Source organism: Crocuta crocuta, unplaced genomic scaffold, assembly GCF_008692635.1.
Source record: "Crocuta crocuta isolate KB4526 unplaced genomic scaffold, BGI_CrCroc_1.0 scaffold77, whole genome shotgun sequence".
Classification (NCBI taxonomy): Eukaryota; Metazoa; Chordata; class Mammalia; order Carnivora; family Hyaenidae; genus Crocuta; species Crocuta crocuta.
In genome coordinates, this window is record NW_027532172.1 from 764,959 (window position 1) to 778,395 (window position 13,437).

Here is a 13,437-nt window from a genome sequence, read left to right on the forward strand (position 1 = left end):
CAATTCCCGGGTGGTATGCTTGGAGCCTGTGTGGCTTTTTAAGAAACTTCTAGCAGCGGCTGTACCATTTTACAATTCTCACCCGCAACGTATAAAGGATCCTTTTTCTCCACATTCTCGCCATCTGGTATTGCTTCACTATTTAAAAAAAAACTTTTTTAACATTTATTCATTTTTGAGGGGTAGACAGAGCACAAGCAGAGGAGTATCAGAGAGAGAGGGAGACACAGAATCGGAAGCAGGCTCCAGGCTCTCAGCATCAGCACAGAGCCCAATGCGGGGCTCAAACCCATGAGCCGTGAGATCATGACCTGAGCCGAAGTCGGATGCATAACCAACTGAGCCACCCAGGCGCCTGCCCCATCACTGTTTTGTTTTGTTTTGTTTTGTTTTTAACTTGAGTCATTCTGATAAGTGGGCACTGATAACTTATTGTGCTTAATTTTGCATTTTGCTAATGGTTGATGTTGGACATTCGTGTGCTTATCCTTCACCTGTATATCTTCTTTGGTGAACTGTTTATTCCTTTTTCCCACTTTCTTTTTTTCTTTAATTTTTTAATTTTTTTAATTTATTTTTAATATTTTTATTTATTTCTAGGAGAGAGAAAGACAGCGTGAGCANAGGCGCCCCCCACCCTTTTCCCACTTTCTAATTGGATTGTTTGATTTCCTGTTGAATTTTGAGAGCTCTTTATATATTCTAGATACTAGTCCTTTGTCAGATCTGGGTCTGGAAATACTTCCTCCCAGTCTGTGACTTGTATTTCCTCCTCTTCATAGCATCTTTTTGAGAAGCAGCTTTTCATTTTGATAAGGTCCATTTATGAGTGTCCTTTATGGGTCATGCTTTTTGGTATCGTGTCTAAAAACTCTTTACCCAGCCCTGGATCCCAAAGATTTCTCACAAATTTTCTCACAGATTTTTTCCTACAAGTTTTATAGTTTTACATATAAGTCCACGATCCATTTGAGGTAATTCTTGTATAAAGTGGGATCTCTAGGTCAAAGTTCATACTTTAACCAATCATGTCCAATTACTCTATCACAGTTTCTTGAAAAGGCTCTCCTTCCTTCGTTGAATGGCTTTTGAAACTCTGTCCAAAAAACCACCTCAGCTTGTATGTAATGTATTGCTATTTAATACACAAGGGGGCGGGGGAATGTTAAGAGGAATCCTGTGTCTAGGGTGGTCCATATGGGACCTGTCATGTTGAATTGCCTTGGCAATGGGGCGGTGCTGTACCTGGGGAGCCAACGACCCCCGGGGACTCCAGCTCAGATCCTCAGCTCGTTCACCTGGCGAAGCCTGCTGGGTGCTGCCCAGTGCCAGGCCAGGCCTGAGCTCCAAGCTAGATGGCTCCCCTGGCATCTGGGGTCACGTGCTGCCTAGCACTTCCCTGACCCCACCGAGGCAGAGGCATGGAAGGGCCCTTCTCTGGCTCTGTACCCCTTTCCTTTTCATGGACCATTAACAAGCATAATATCGATTTCAGTGGATCGAGGCAGACCCCAAATACCACCCTTTCTGGAACCCACTTGAATTTCCTATTTTCTCTTTGGGCCCAGGGGCCTGGGTCGGCCTTGCTTCCCACAGCTTTCCCCTGACGTGACTCTCAGACTTCCCTTACCCGGATCCTAGGCTCCTCACCCCGGGGTCTCGAGGGCACCTCCAGCCTACATTCCTGTGCACGTCCTTCCTTCGTGGCCCGGTCCCCGCTCTGGCTTACGGCTGTCACCAGTGAGGACATCTCGGTTCTCCGCTGCCCTGTCCCCTGGCCCCAGGAAGGGCGGCATCCACTTAGCAGCAGGAGCGCTGCAACGGTGTGGGGTGAAGACCAAGGCCCTCCATAGGGTGGATGCGGGGACTCACCGTTGGGACAGAAGAAAGCGCTGTAGGTGTAGGTGCGGGGGGCTCCTTCCGGCTGAAACAGAGAGATGGGGAGAACTGACCTGCGCAGTCGGCACAGGGGAGGGCCGCCCTCCCGTGGCAGCGGCTTGAGTTGGGACCCTGCAGGGTGATGCCAATGTCACGGGGACGCAGAGAAGGACCAGGCTGCCTACCTCCTAGGCCCAAGTGGGGAAACTGAGGCTCGTTCCCCTTCTCCGGGCTCTGGTCAAACCAACTCACCAACTGCTTCTAGACTTGTCATGCTTCCCATATTCCCACCTTGTCCTCCCAGACTCCTGGGCTAAATGGTGGGGGGTGGGGGGGCACCGGCTCCTCCTCCATCTGGTAAACGGCTCCCACCCATCACCTGACTCCCCACCTCTCGGGAAGATACTGCTGTCATACGCACTTTCGTCCCCAGCACAAGGCATGCAGTGTCCCGTGAGGGTCCCCCAAATATCTGATCCGGCCAACAGGCCACGCACCCAGAGCTCTCCAGCCCCCAGGGTGGAGCGGCCACAGGGTTTAGCTGCTTTACCGAGCCACACATCGGCCACGTCCTGTTACATAAATCTAGTTTCCTCACCCACCACACTTCAGTGTTTTCGCTTCGACATCTCAGGACTCCTGATGCCTAAATGTCACCTCCCGCCCCCAGAGCTGCCTGCACAAAGCAGTACCAGCAGATGCTGAGGACTCAGCAGACCTTTGAGCAGTGCGAATGGGAGGAGAGCCCCTTGGGAATCCCTCTCCGTGCACTGAGAAATTTCCTCCTGCGGATGGAGGAGGCAAGAACTCTCCATGACCTGCCACCTCCTCTGGCCACAGGAGGGTGGGCTGTGGGCCAGGGAGCGCACTCGGGCTGAGCGAGGGGTTGCCGGGGGTCCCCGTGTTTTCCGTTGAGGCCACCCCAGCATCCCACTGGCCCACGGTGAGGGCATTCCTCATCAGAGGACACACTTGTCCCCAGAGGAATCCTTCATGTCACGTGGAGCACGCCGTGGTGATGACTCGCGCAGCCCCAGGAGTTCTGGCCAGCCGCGTGTGTGACTCCGGGCGCTGATGGAAATCATCTGCGCTCAGCGCTGCCAGGACCAGAGCCAGGAGGGGGTGGGGTGGCTGTCTGCAGCTGCGCCACTGGGGAGGGGCAGGCACTGAGGACCCCGTGAGGACTTCATCGGGGCCACCGTGCACTCTCCGTGTGTCATGAGAGCCTCGGCAGGGCTCTGGGCTCCGATGTGTCCAGGCAGCCCCCAAAAGATGGGACGTCACCACTACCGCATGGCCAGCATGCGCTGCGAAGCGCCCTGTGCATTCTCTCCGGCCCTCTCCATGCTGTAGGGAGAGTGTGAACGCCCCTGATTTATGGAGCAGGATGGGAATATCAAGACATGCGCTCAGCCCACGCTGAGTGGCAGATCCTGGATTCCCAACCCCCCAGGGTGAGGAGAGGGGGCATCAATGAGACCCCAGCAACTGGGCCCATCTGCTGCATAGGCTCTGCGTCCTTTCTGCCCCTTGGACATCCCAAGGACAACCCTCCAAATACCAGGTCACAATCATTGCGGCTGCCTATGACAAATAGGAAGTCGAGAGACAGAGGCACATGGCCCCCCAAGATGGTCAACATCCTGCAAGTCCCAGGAGGCTTTCCCCAAGTCCGCGGTGCACTCCGGACGGGCTGGGTGCTGTGGGCCTCTCGAAAGGAAATGCAGACACCCCGCGCCTGCCCGGAGCCCCAGAGCAGGGCAGGGACTGCATACTCGGGCCGGCCCCCACCTCGTGGCTGATGGAATCAGGCCCTGGCAGGTGCCCTGGCTGAGCACGTGGGCTTACCTCAACCACGACACCGCGCCTGATGTGATCCCTCCCGGCGGGGCCTCTCCGGGCAGCCACCTGCTCCTCCAAGTGTCGGATGGACTTCCCGGCCCGGCAGCAGTCCGCGTCTCCGTAAGCCAGGGCTTTGGCTGTGGACACGTGCGGGCTCAGCGCTTGCTGCCTGAACCGAACCCTCACCCGCCTCCCGGGTGGACCCGTGTGTACGTGTTTGTGTGTGTGTGAGGGGGGCGAGTCTGCGCACATGTACGTGGGATGTGGTCCCCAAGCTCAGCTCCCTCCAGGGGAAGCCTCACCCCCACGCCCCCACCAGCGAACCGCCTCACCCCACCTCCTGACCATTCCCAGCCGCTGTGCTGTCCCTCTCTCAGCGTGGCCCTGACCTCACGTACCGCCCCCGCCCCGCCCCTCACCTGTGCCTGGGGTCCGGAGCGAGGGGATGCCTGGAGCAGCACGGGGCCTCACCTGTGACGTTGCTGAGTCCCAGGTCACTGAAGGACAGGACCACCCAGGTGGGCTCCGTCTCCCCAGAGGCCACGCACATCTTCTTGGTCAGATGGCGTCTGCCCGGATGCCCGACAAAGCGGATGCCCTTGGGAACGGAGATCTTCACGTAGACCTGCGGAGGGAGGTACGCTGCTCTCGCAGCGCCCGGGATGCGGATGCGAGCGCCCTCCGGCACATCCCACCGGCCACCGGCCACCGCATCGGCCCTCCCCAAGAGCCACGCTCTTCCCAGAAGGTCCCCTTTCTGTTTCCAACCAGAACCAACTACTCACCATCGTCTTGCCGGGAGCCCTCTCTTTACTTCGGCCCCCAGCACCCCACGGGGTCAGCTTCCCCTCAGGACCAAGGCTGATGGGAGGGGCCATCCACCCGCAGGCCCCGCAAGGCACCGCCTCTGACCCTCCATCCAACGCCTGAGGTCCACAGGGTCATAACAGGGTTGTGTGCGTGCGCACATGTGTGCGTGCATCTGTGCACACCTATGTGCATGTAGGTGTGGCCCACGCATATGTACGTGCACGATGCGTGTGCACACGAGTGTCTCTATGTGCCTGTGTGGTCAGACCTCCCAGGCTGGAAGAGGCTCTTTGGTGCACGTCCATTTGACCCACCAGCATATGTGAAGCACCAAGGGGTGCAGGTGCCCTACTAGGAGCTAAAGTAATGAAGCCAAAGAGGACGCGAGTGATCCCTGGGCCCCTGAGGGCTAACACGCAACTTCACACACACATGCACGTGTGACGGGGAGGGCAGGATCCGAGGAAAAGTAGTGGCAAGTGTGACAGAGCATCTGAATCCTGCCCGAGGCCAAGCCCCGCGGGACCTGAACGTGAACAGCGGGTGCAGGGGTGCGTCAAGTGCTCCCACATCCCTCTTGAGTCAGTGTTCTTCCAGAACATTCTTCCAGGGAGGGAAGAAAAAACTTAAGAGCCAAGCGTCAGTGGGCCGTAGTTTCTGGGTCCTGGACGGAATGACCACCTGCCCGTGTTGAGGGAGCGGGGGACGGGTCCGTTTTCTTGGTGCCTTGGGGATGTGCCACGAACCAGCTGCCGGCATGTTCTTGCAGCTAAAAGGGGCACCTGAGGGTCCTGCCTGCCCATTCAGTGAGGACCCTCCCCTGGGATCAGGGATTAGTCTGCACTTATTCTGGCTTTTTAAGATGGTTCTATTCCTCCTGGCTATCCACTACGTAAAAAGAACGACAGGGGCACCTGGGTGGCTCGGTCGGTTAAGCGTCCAACTTCAGCTCAGGTCGTGATCTCACTGCTCGTGAGTTCGAGCCCCACATCAGGCTCTGTGCTGACAGCCTAGAGCCTGGAGCTCGCTTCAGATTCTTTGTCTCCCTCTCTCCCTGCCTCTCTCTCTGCTTCTCCCCTGTTCATACTCCATCTCTCTCTCCCTCAAAAATAAACAAACATTAAGATAAATAAATATTTTTTTAAAAAAAGAATGACGGGGAACCTGGGTGGCTCAGTTGATTAAGCATCTGACTCAGTTTCAGCTCGGGGCATGACCTCACGGTTTGTGGTTTCCAGCCCTGCATCGGGCTCTGTGCTGACACCTTGGGGCCTCCTTGAGATTCCCCTTCTCCCTCTCCCTGCCCGCTTTGTGCTCGCTCTCTTGCTCTCTCTCAAAAAAAAAAAAAAAAAAACGAATGACAGAGGGTGGATCATACAGACACTGGGCTTTGGGGCACTGCTCCCTGGCTGCCTGCTTTGTGCCTATCTCACATGTCCCCCACCCCCCAGGACCCCTGTGGCCGCTGCCTTGCTACCAACACAGCAGCTCCCACCCAGCCAAATGATGAGGCTCTGATTACCCCTCCCCTGCTTTCTCCATCAGACCCTAAAGCCCAGGCAGACCGTGTCATGGACAATTCCCGGGACACGCTAAGCTGCCTCCCTGCCTCTGCTGCGTGTGCATGCTCTTCCCTCTTTCAGGAATGTCCTTCCAAGTCCCGGTGCCTGGCTCAAACACTACCTGACGACTCCAGAGTTCAAGAGAGCTGCCCCTTCTTGGGGCTCCCCTGGCTCCCTGGAAACACTCAATTCTAACACAGCTCTGCCCCCAAAGCCCCTGGGGGACCCTGGGCATGTAACGATGAGTCTCTGAGCTTCCTATCTGGGAACAATTCCATCCACAGCCCTTCTTCCCCGGCCCACGCAGGCGCTTAATACCAATGTAGGCAAAATCCTGGGGCCGGAGCTGGCCTCAGACGTTAGCGGTATCAGGGCTCCAAGTTCAAGCACAGATGGACCCCACGTCCTGGGCCCTGGGGTCCTCTGACATGTGCACAAGGTCCAGTATACACAGGGGCACTTGCACAATTGGTTCTGAGTGACAGTGAATTAGAATCACCAGCATTTTACACATAGGGGCCTCCGCAGTGACTGCTCTTTTTTTTTTCCCTTAAGTTGAAATTTTCCTTTAAAGTTTCACAGGGCCAGGAAACTCCTATGTGACAGCCCATTAACGTGTGGCCCTTCTATAGAATTAAAGAAACACCAGCGGGAAAGTCAAATAGAAACACTAGCATTGAGGGGCGCCTGGGTGGCTCAGTCGGTTAAGCATCCAACTTCAGCTCAGGTCATGATCTAACGGTTTGTGGGTTCGAGCCCCGCATCGGGCTCTATGCTGAAGGCTCAGAGCCTGTTTCAGATTCTGTATCTCCCTCTCTCTCTGCCGCTTCCCCACTCATGCTCTGTCTCTCAAAACTGAATAAATGTTAAAAAATTTTTTAAAAAATAAAAGAAACACTAGCATTGAACTTGAATTGTGCCGGCCAGACGGCCGTGCGAGAGCCCTTGACTGGCCTTGAGGCTGTCACACACCATCACACGCAACATGTTCTGCTGCAGACATCATCATTCAGTTGGATGTGAGGAATTTGCAAAGGAAAAAAAGGAGTAACGCATTTTGTGTAAGCTCAAGGTCAGCCTCCGAGCCAGGACTCATGCTGTCCTTGCCTCTGGGCCAGGCTCAGAAATGATCACAGCCATCCCCTTTGGACTCACAAGCAGAGAAAGCCAGTGAGGGTGATTGAGTGGGGACAGGTTGAGCTCCCCTGCCCACTTTACAGATAGGGTAACTGAGGCAAAATGAGGCTGTAACTGGAGATGCTAAGCTAGAGCCCAGTCTTCTGGGCACAGCGGGGTATGAACACACTGGGGCCACAGCTGGGGGGCAGTGACTGTGTCCCCCACTCAGCCAGCCTTGGGTGCCTTGCCGGGAGCAAATTCCAATCACTCTCTAGCCACATGTCCTCATTTTTTTTTCCAAGAAAGCCAGAAATCTGGGGTGAAATCTCTTGGTTTCCATGGTCTGCAGCTCACATCTTCTGCCCTAGGTATGTTGTGAGCCAGCGGCCCCGTGGGTCCCCAACACACTTGGGCAGGGCTGGGGCGGGGGGCGGTCAGCCATGTCCCCGGCGTGTGGCTTGTCAGGGTGAGGCTGTGACCTGCAGAGAGCAGGCCTGCTCCCAGCTGGACCACTGATCCCGCGCCCCACTCACCCCTCCACCCGCAGCCCCTGAGGGCTGCCCCTAACCATGGAGAGCCCCCTCCCCACTTCCCGTCCTCCCGCCCACCAGCTGACATCAGGCCTAGCCAGCACTCAAGGATTACAAAGGTGCTGGAGGGTGGGTGCTCCTGGCCTCTCCAAGCCGCATAGATACACAGACCCCCTGCCCCCCAAAACCCTCCCTTCCCCATCATGAACCCACCTGGTCTCCCAGGCCACCCCCGTCTGCCATCCTTCCTCTCCAGCCTCCGAGCTCAGCCCCAAGCCCACACCCTCAGGGTAGCCGTTACGGTCCGATCGTGGCCCCCCAGAAAGATATTTTGAAGTCCTAACCCCCCGGGACCCCTCAACGTGATCTTATTTGGAAACAGGATCTCTGCAGATGACATTAAGTTATGATGCGGTTATTGCGGGAGGCCCCATCCCAACAGAACGGGGAGCTTTGGAAGACGAAACAGATAGAGAGAAATCCACAGAAGGAAGAGACAGCGAGGGAGGAAGGCCCCGTGAAGACACACTGCAGATTTGGAGCCATGCAGCCACGGCCAAAGAACGTCAAGGGCCGCCAAAGCTGGACTGAAGCACGAGAGGGACCCTCCCTCAGAGCCCCCAGGAGGAACCCACCCTGCCTGCACCTTGACCTTGGACTCTGACCTCCAGAACTGAGAGAATACATTTCTATTGTCTCAAGCCACCCAGTTCCCGCTACTTTGTTACAGCAGCTACAAGAAAGGAAGAGTCCCCTTTCCCACGACCTCCAAGAAGGAGCCCGGGGCCCCCACGGCACAGCCCCTGAGGCGCTGGAGCCTCGCATCAACAGGGTCTGCGGCCCCTGCGGACACCATTCTTAGCACTGGCGACCCATTTAGCCTGTAACCACCGGAGACTCCTCTCTCCCTGACACTTGCGGACCCTGAAAAACACCAAGCGGAGTAAGGCGGCGGGGGGCTGGCTAGTGTGCTGGGGGAGGGATGCCTGGGGGGCCCGGGCAGTTAAGCATCTGACATTGGCTAAGGTCATGATCTCGCGGTTCACGAGTTCGAGTCCCGCTCTGTGCGGATTCTGCGTCTCCTCTCTCTCTGCCCCTCCCCCATCCACCCTCTGTCTCTCTCTCTCTCAAAAATAAACATTTAATGTAAATAAGTAAAGAAATAAACGGGGACACTGAGCACTTGCTTTTCTGACCTTCAGGTCTTCGTGCCCCTGCCTCCCCAGTGACACAGAGGCCGCCCCTTCAACAGCTTCCTCCTGGATAACAAAGATGCTCTGCCCCCTTCCAAGCCCCTCAGGCTGGCCCCCTCCCCTCAACCCCGCCTCCCGAGATCACATCAGGACGTCACGACATCACGGGTGCCGCCCCCTACCCCCAGGCACAGGGAAGGCTGTGTGCAGGGGGTGGGGGCACAGGGAAGGCTGTGTGCAGGGAGGGGGTGGTACCTCGGCACAAGTGCCCATGTAGTTGTAGACGCTGAGCGGGATCTTCGCCTGCTCCCCGCGGACCACGTAGGGGGGCAGTGTGAAGTCCACAAAGAAAGGCTTGAAGGTCTTCAGCAGGGCAGGCACGGCGACACCCAGGCCCCAGGCCTCGGACAGACCCACGGCCTCACCCACCCAGCTGGTGATGGAGTCCGGGACCTGCACACTGAGCGTCTCCTCGCCGGACGGGTCGCTGCAGAAGGATGGACAACCATGGGCCCCTTCTCCAGGGCCAGGCCGAGGCAGCCAGGCAGGAATGCAGGGGTGCAGCCGGAAGGCCCGGGGCCCCAGGCAGGCGCCCCTGCAGCTCGGAAACAAGCACATGGGCAGGACACGCATGACACGGGGTGTGACAGGAGAATGCCACCCCTCAGCCCTAACTCAGGTTATGAGGAGCATGGATGGCCCCTGGGACAGCCGTGGACCCACAGCATGGGCTCGGCTGTGCCAACCTGGCAGTGTGTGCTCCGCCCAGTTCAGGGGGGAAAGACACTGAATTGAGGGGGGCAGTCATTTGGGGCTTGTGTCTCCAGGAAGTTATGCCCAAGCCCTAACCCCCAGTACCTGTGAATGTGACCTTATTTGGGGAAACAGTGTCGGCAGATGAAATTAGTTCAGATGAGGTTTCACTGGAGTAAGGTGGGCCCCAGTCTAAGGACGGGGGTCCTTATAAGAAGGAAATTCGGACACAGAGGAGGCATGAGATGGGAGGGAGTGCAGCTACAAGCCAAGGAACACCAGAGCCCCCAGAGGCTGGAAGAGGCCCGGAAGGATCCTTCCCGAGAGCCTCCAGGTGCCGCATGGCCCTGCCCACACCTTGATCTCTAATGCCTGGCCTCCAGAACTGTGACAGGACAAATTTCTGTTGTTTTAAATCACCTAGTCTGTGGTTCTTTGTGACAGCAGCCACAGGAAACTCACACAGTACCAAAAAAAAAAAAAAAAAAAAAGAAAAAAAGTACAATGTGTCCTCGATAATTTTTTATATTGATTGCCTTTGAAACAACCATATATGGAGATATATATTGGGTTAAATAAGATACAAGATTCAAATGAACTCCGCCTGGGTTTTTTTTGGGGGGGTTTCCCCTTTATAATGTGGCGCTGGGAAATCGGACATTACATGTGTGAGAAATTACATATGTTATATTTCTTTTTTTTTAAGTTTTTATTTTATTTTTGACCGAGAGAGAGCAAGTGAGCATGAGCTAGGAAGGGGCCGAGAGAGAGGGAGACACAGAATCCGCAGCAGGCTCCAGGCTCTGAGCTGTCAGCACAGAGCCAGACACAGGGCTCGAACTCACCAACTGTGAGATCATGACCTGAGCCGAAGNATCCAGGATGACCTTTCAAGATTTATCTTAAACCTTTGGTGCAAGAGTCCTCTGTTCCTTACTCACCGGCCTGACCCCTGTCTGTTTCCCAGGAGCCTGACCCCAGGCTGTGGCACACGGCAACCCCACTGCCTGTCAGGCCCCACGGGACCTGGGACATCTATCCTCGCTTCTACGAGGGTCACACGCTGTCACCGCTGCGACAACTCAAGTCACTCTCTTCCCATTAAAGGTGGCAGAACTTTTACCAGCTTCATATGGTCATAGCCAACCTTCCTGCGGACACTGGATGCCACCAGCCTGCCCCTCAGGGGACAGCTACTCTTCCTGGCCTGGCATCCTTATCACACAGACTCTTGCAGAGCCCAACTCTTGGTTAGAAAACTTTGCGTGATTTTGTAGGTGTGACTACAGGCCATTACAAACGCTCTCCCTGGCAGGCCTTAGGGGAAGCTGCCCTCCCCACACCAGGCTTGTGGCCCAGCCAGTGTGCTGTGGTCTCTGAGGGCAGCAGTCAGGGCCCCTGGGCCCCTGGGCAGCCATGCTTTTCCCATATTTGCCTTCCTAGCCCCAGTGCCTCCATTCCTAGCTCTGTGTGTTTTTAGGGATCTGCCTGGGCCCCAAGGTCATCAGGTGTCTGAAGCCTCTGCCAAGGCCTCCTTCTCATGGGAGGAAACCTTGAAGGCATTTCTCCCCACTTTGGCCTGGCACCCAATACGTTCCCACTGTGAGCCCTACTCCCTCCATTCTGCGGGTGCCAGGGCCCATAAAACTGCCGGAGCCTTTGGTCCAGGGCTCCCTCCACAGTGAGACAACGCCCACCATGTCTGACCCACCTGCAAGGTGTGCCGTTCAGTGGGGAAACCGGAACGGGGGACGTCAGGCTACACTGTTACAGTAATGATGAAAGGGTGTCACCATTATTTTCACTATAGCTTCTTGTCACTCCCTGGCTTGGCCACTCCGACACCTGACAGCTCAGCTCTCCCTCTCTCCAGCTCAGCCTAGCTCTTGACAGCCGCCACCCATCCCACCTTTGTGCATCTTGATCCTTGAGCCTCGTCCAACTTCTCAGAGTTACCTGCTTTCGCACTCATACCACACCTGGCTCTGCCCACCAAGCTGGGGTTGCTCCCTCTGTCCAAAATAACCATGAAACAACCACAAGAATGGGAGCTGCCCACCAGCCCGGCGGGGCTCTTGTTAGGGGCCTTGAGCTGAACGGTGCACTGTGACAACCCCCAGAAAACTCACAGAGGGGAGGTGGGCAGCATAACTGAGGACAGAACATCCTAGGCACTGGAACCAGGATACTGTGTCCGATCCCCACCATGTGCCCCAAACAAGGTTCCTGCCTTGGGTCACCATCTCAAAACTGATATAAGGCACACAGAAAACAAAAAGCACAATGATGGAAGTAGGGCCCTCCTTACGAGTAATTATATTTAACATAAATGGATTAAACTCTCCAATCAAAGAAGCAGAGATTGACAGAGTGAATTAAAAAACATGACCTGACTCTGCTGTCTATAAGAAACTCACTTTAGCTGCAAAAGCAAAATAGGTTGAAAGTGAAAGAAAGGAAAAGATATCCCAGGCCCACTGTAACCAAGAGGGAGTAGCCATGACTATTCTGATGTGAGGCAAAATGGACTTCAAGTCAAAAAAGGGTATGTAAGAGACTACGAAGGACATTAGATATTAATAAAAGGTTCCATATGGCAAAAAGATATAACAATTATGAACATATACACACCTAATAACAGACCATTGAAATATATGAAACATATGTAAAGGGAAAGAACTGAAGCAAGAAATAAAAACCTCTATAATAATAGTTGGAGACTTCAATAGCCCATTCTGAATAACAGACTGAACAAACAGACAGAAGATAAGCAAGCAAGTAGACGACTTAACACAATAAAGCAACTAGATCCAAAGGCATTCACAGAACTCTCTACCCAGCAACAGCATGCACATTCTCAAGTGCACACAGGACAGTCTTCAAGAAAGACCATGAGTAAGGCCATGAAGATGAAGTCTCTGTAGATTTTTTTTTCTTTTTTCTTTTTTTTTTTTTTTACAAATAGTTTATTGTCAATTTAGTTTCCACGAAGTCTCAGTAGATTTTAAAAGGCAGATATTACACAAAGTATCTTCTCTGAGCACAATGAGACAAACTTAGAAATTGGTAAGTAAAGGAAAACCGGAAAATTTACAAATCTGGAAACTCAAGAACACGTTTATTTTTTTATGTTTATTTATTTTGAGAGAGAGAGAGAGAGCAGGGGAGGGGTAGAGAGAAAATCCCAAGCAGGCTCTGTGCTGTCAGCACACAGCCCAACACAGGGCTCTATCTCACAATCGTGAGATCATGACCCGAGCTGATGAATTCAAGCGTTCAAATGCTTAATTGACTGAGCCACCCAGGCACCCCATCAACAACACATTCTTAACTAACCAATGGATCAAAGAGATCACAAAGGGAATTTTAGAATACTCAGAAATGAATGAAAACAAAACATAACCTACCAAAATCTATGCGAGGCAGTAAAAGCAGTGCTGAAGGGGAAATTTATAGCTATATATGTATTAAAAAGGAAGAAAGATCTTGGGGCATCTGGGTGGTTCAGTTCATTAAGCGTCCAACTCTTGATTTTGGCTCAGGTCATAATCTCATGGTTCCTGGGTTCAAGTCCCGAGTCGCTGATGGTGTAGAGCCTGCTTGGCATTCTCTCTCTCTCTGTTTCTCTCTCTCCCTCCCTCTCTCTCTCTGCCTCTCCCCCACTTGCTCATGCATGTGCACACACTCTCTCTCAAAATAGATAAATAAACTTTAAATAATAATAAGAAGAAAGATCTCAAATACACAACC

The 13,437-nt window shown here is 54.1% G+C and overlaps 1 protein-coding gene across 1 annotated transcript in view; it reads right to left on the reverse strand.

The window, feature by feature from the left end:
• CPAMD8 (C3 and PZP like alpha-2-macroglobulin domain containing 8) overlaps positions 1-13,437 on the reverse strand; it is an 86,083-nt gene that overhangs the window by 31,971 nt on the left and 40,675 nt on the right. The window contains exons 21-24 of the mRNA XM_077776996.1: positions 9,190-9,421; positions 4,192-4,345; positions 3,727-3,857; positions 1,873-1,924 (exon numbers count right to left, since the gene is read on the reverse strand). Coding sequence (XP_077633122.1) covers positions 1,873-1,924; positions 3,727-3,857; positions 4,192-4,345; positions 9,190-9,421 — 569 coding nt within the window. The remainder of the gene's footprint in view (positions 1-1,872; positions 1,925-3,726; positions 3,858-4,191; positions 4,346-9,189; positions 9,422-13,437) is intronic.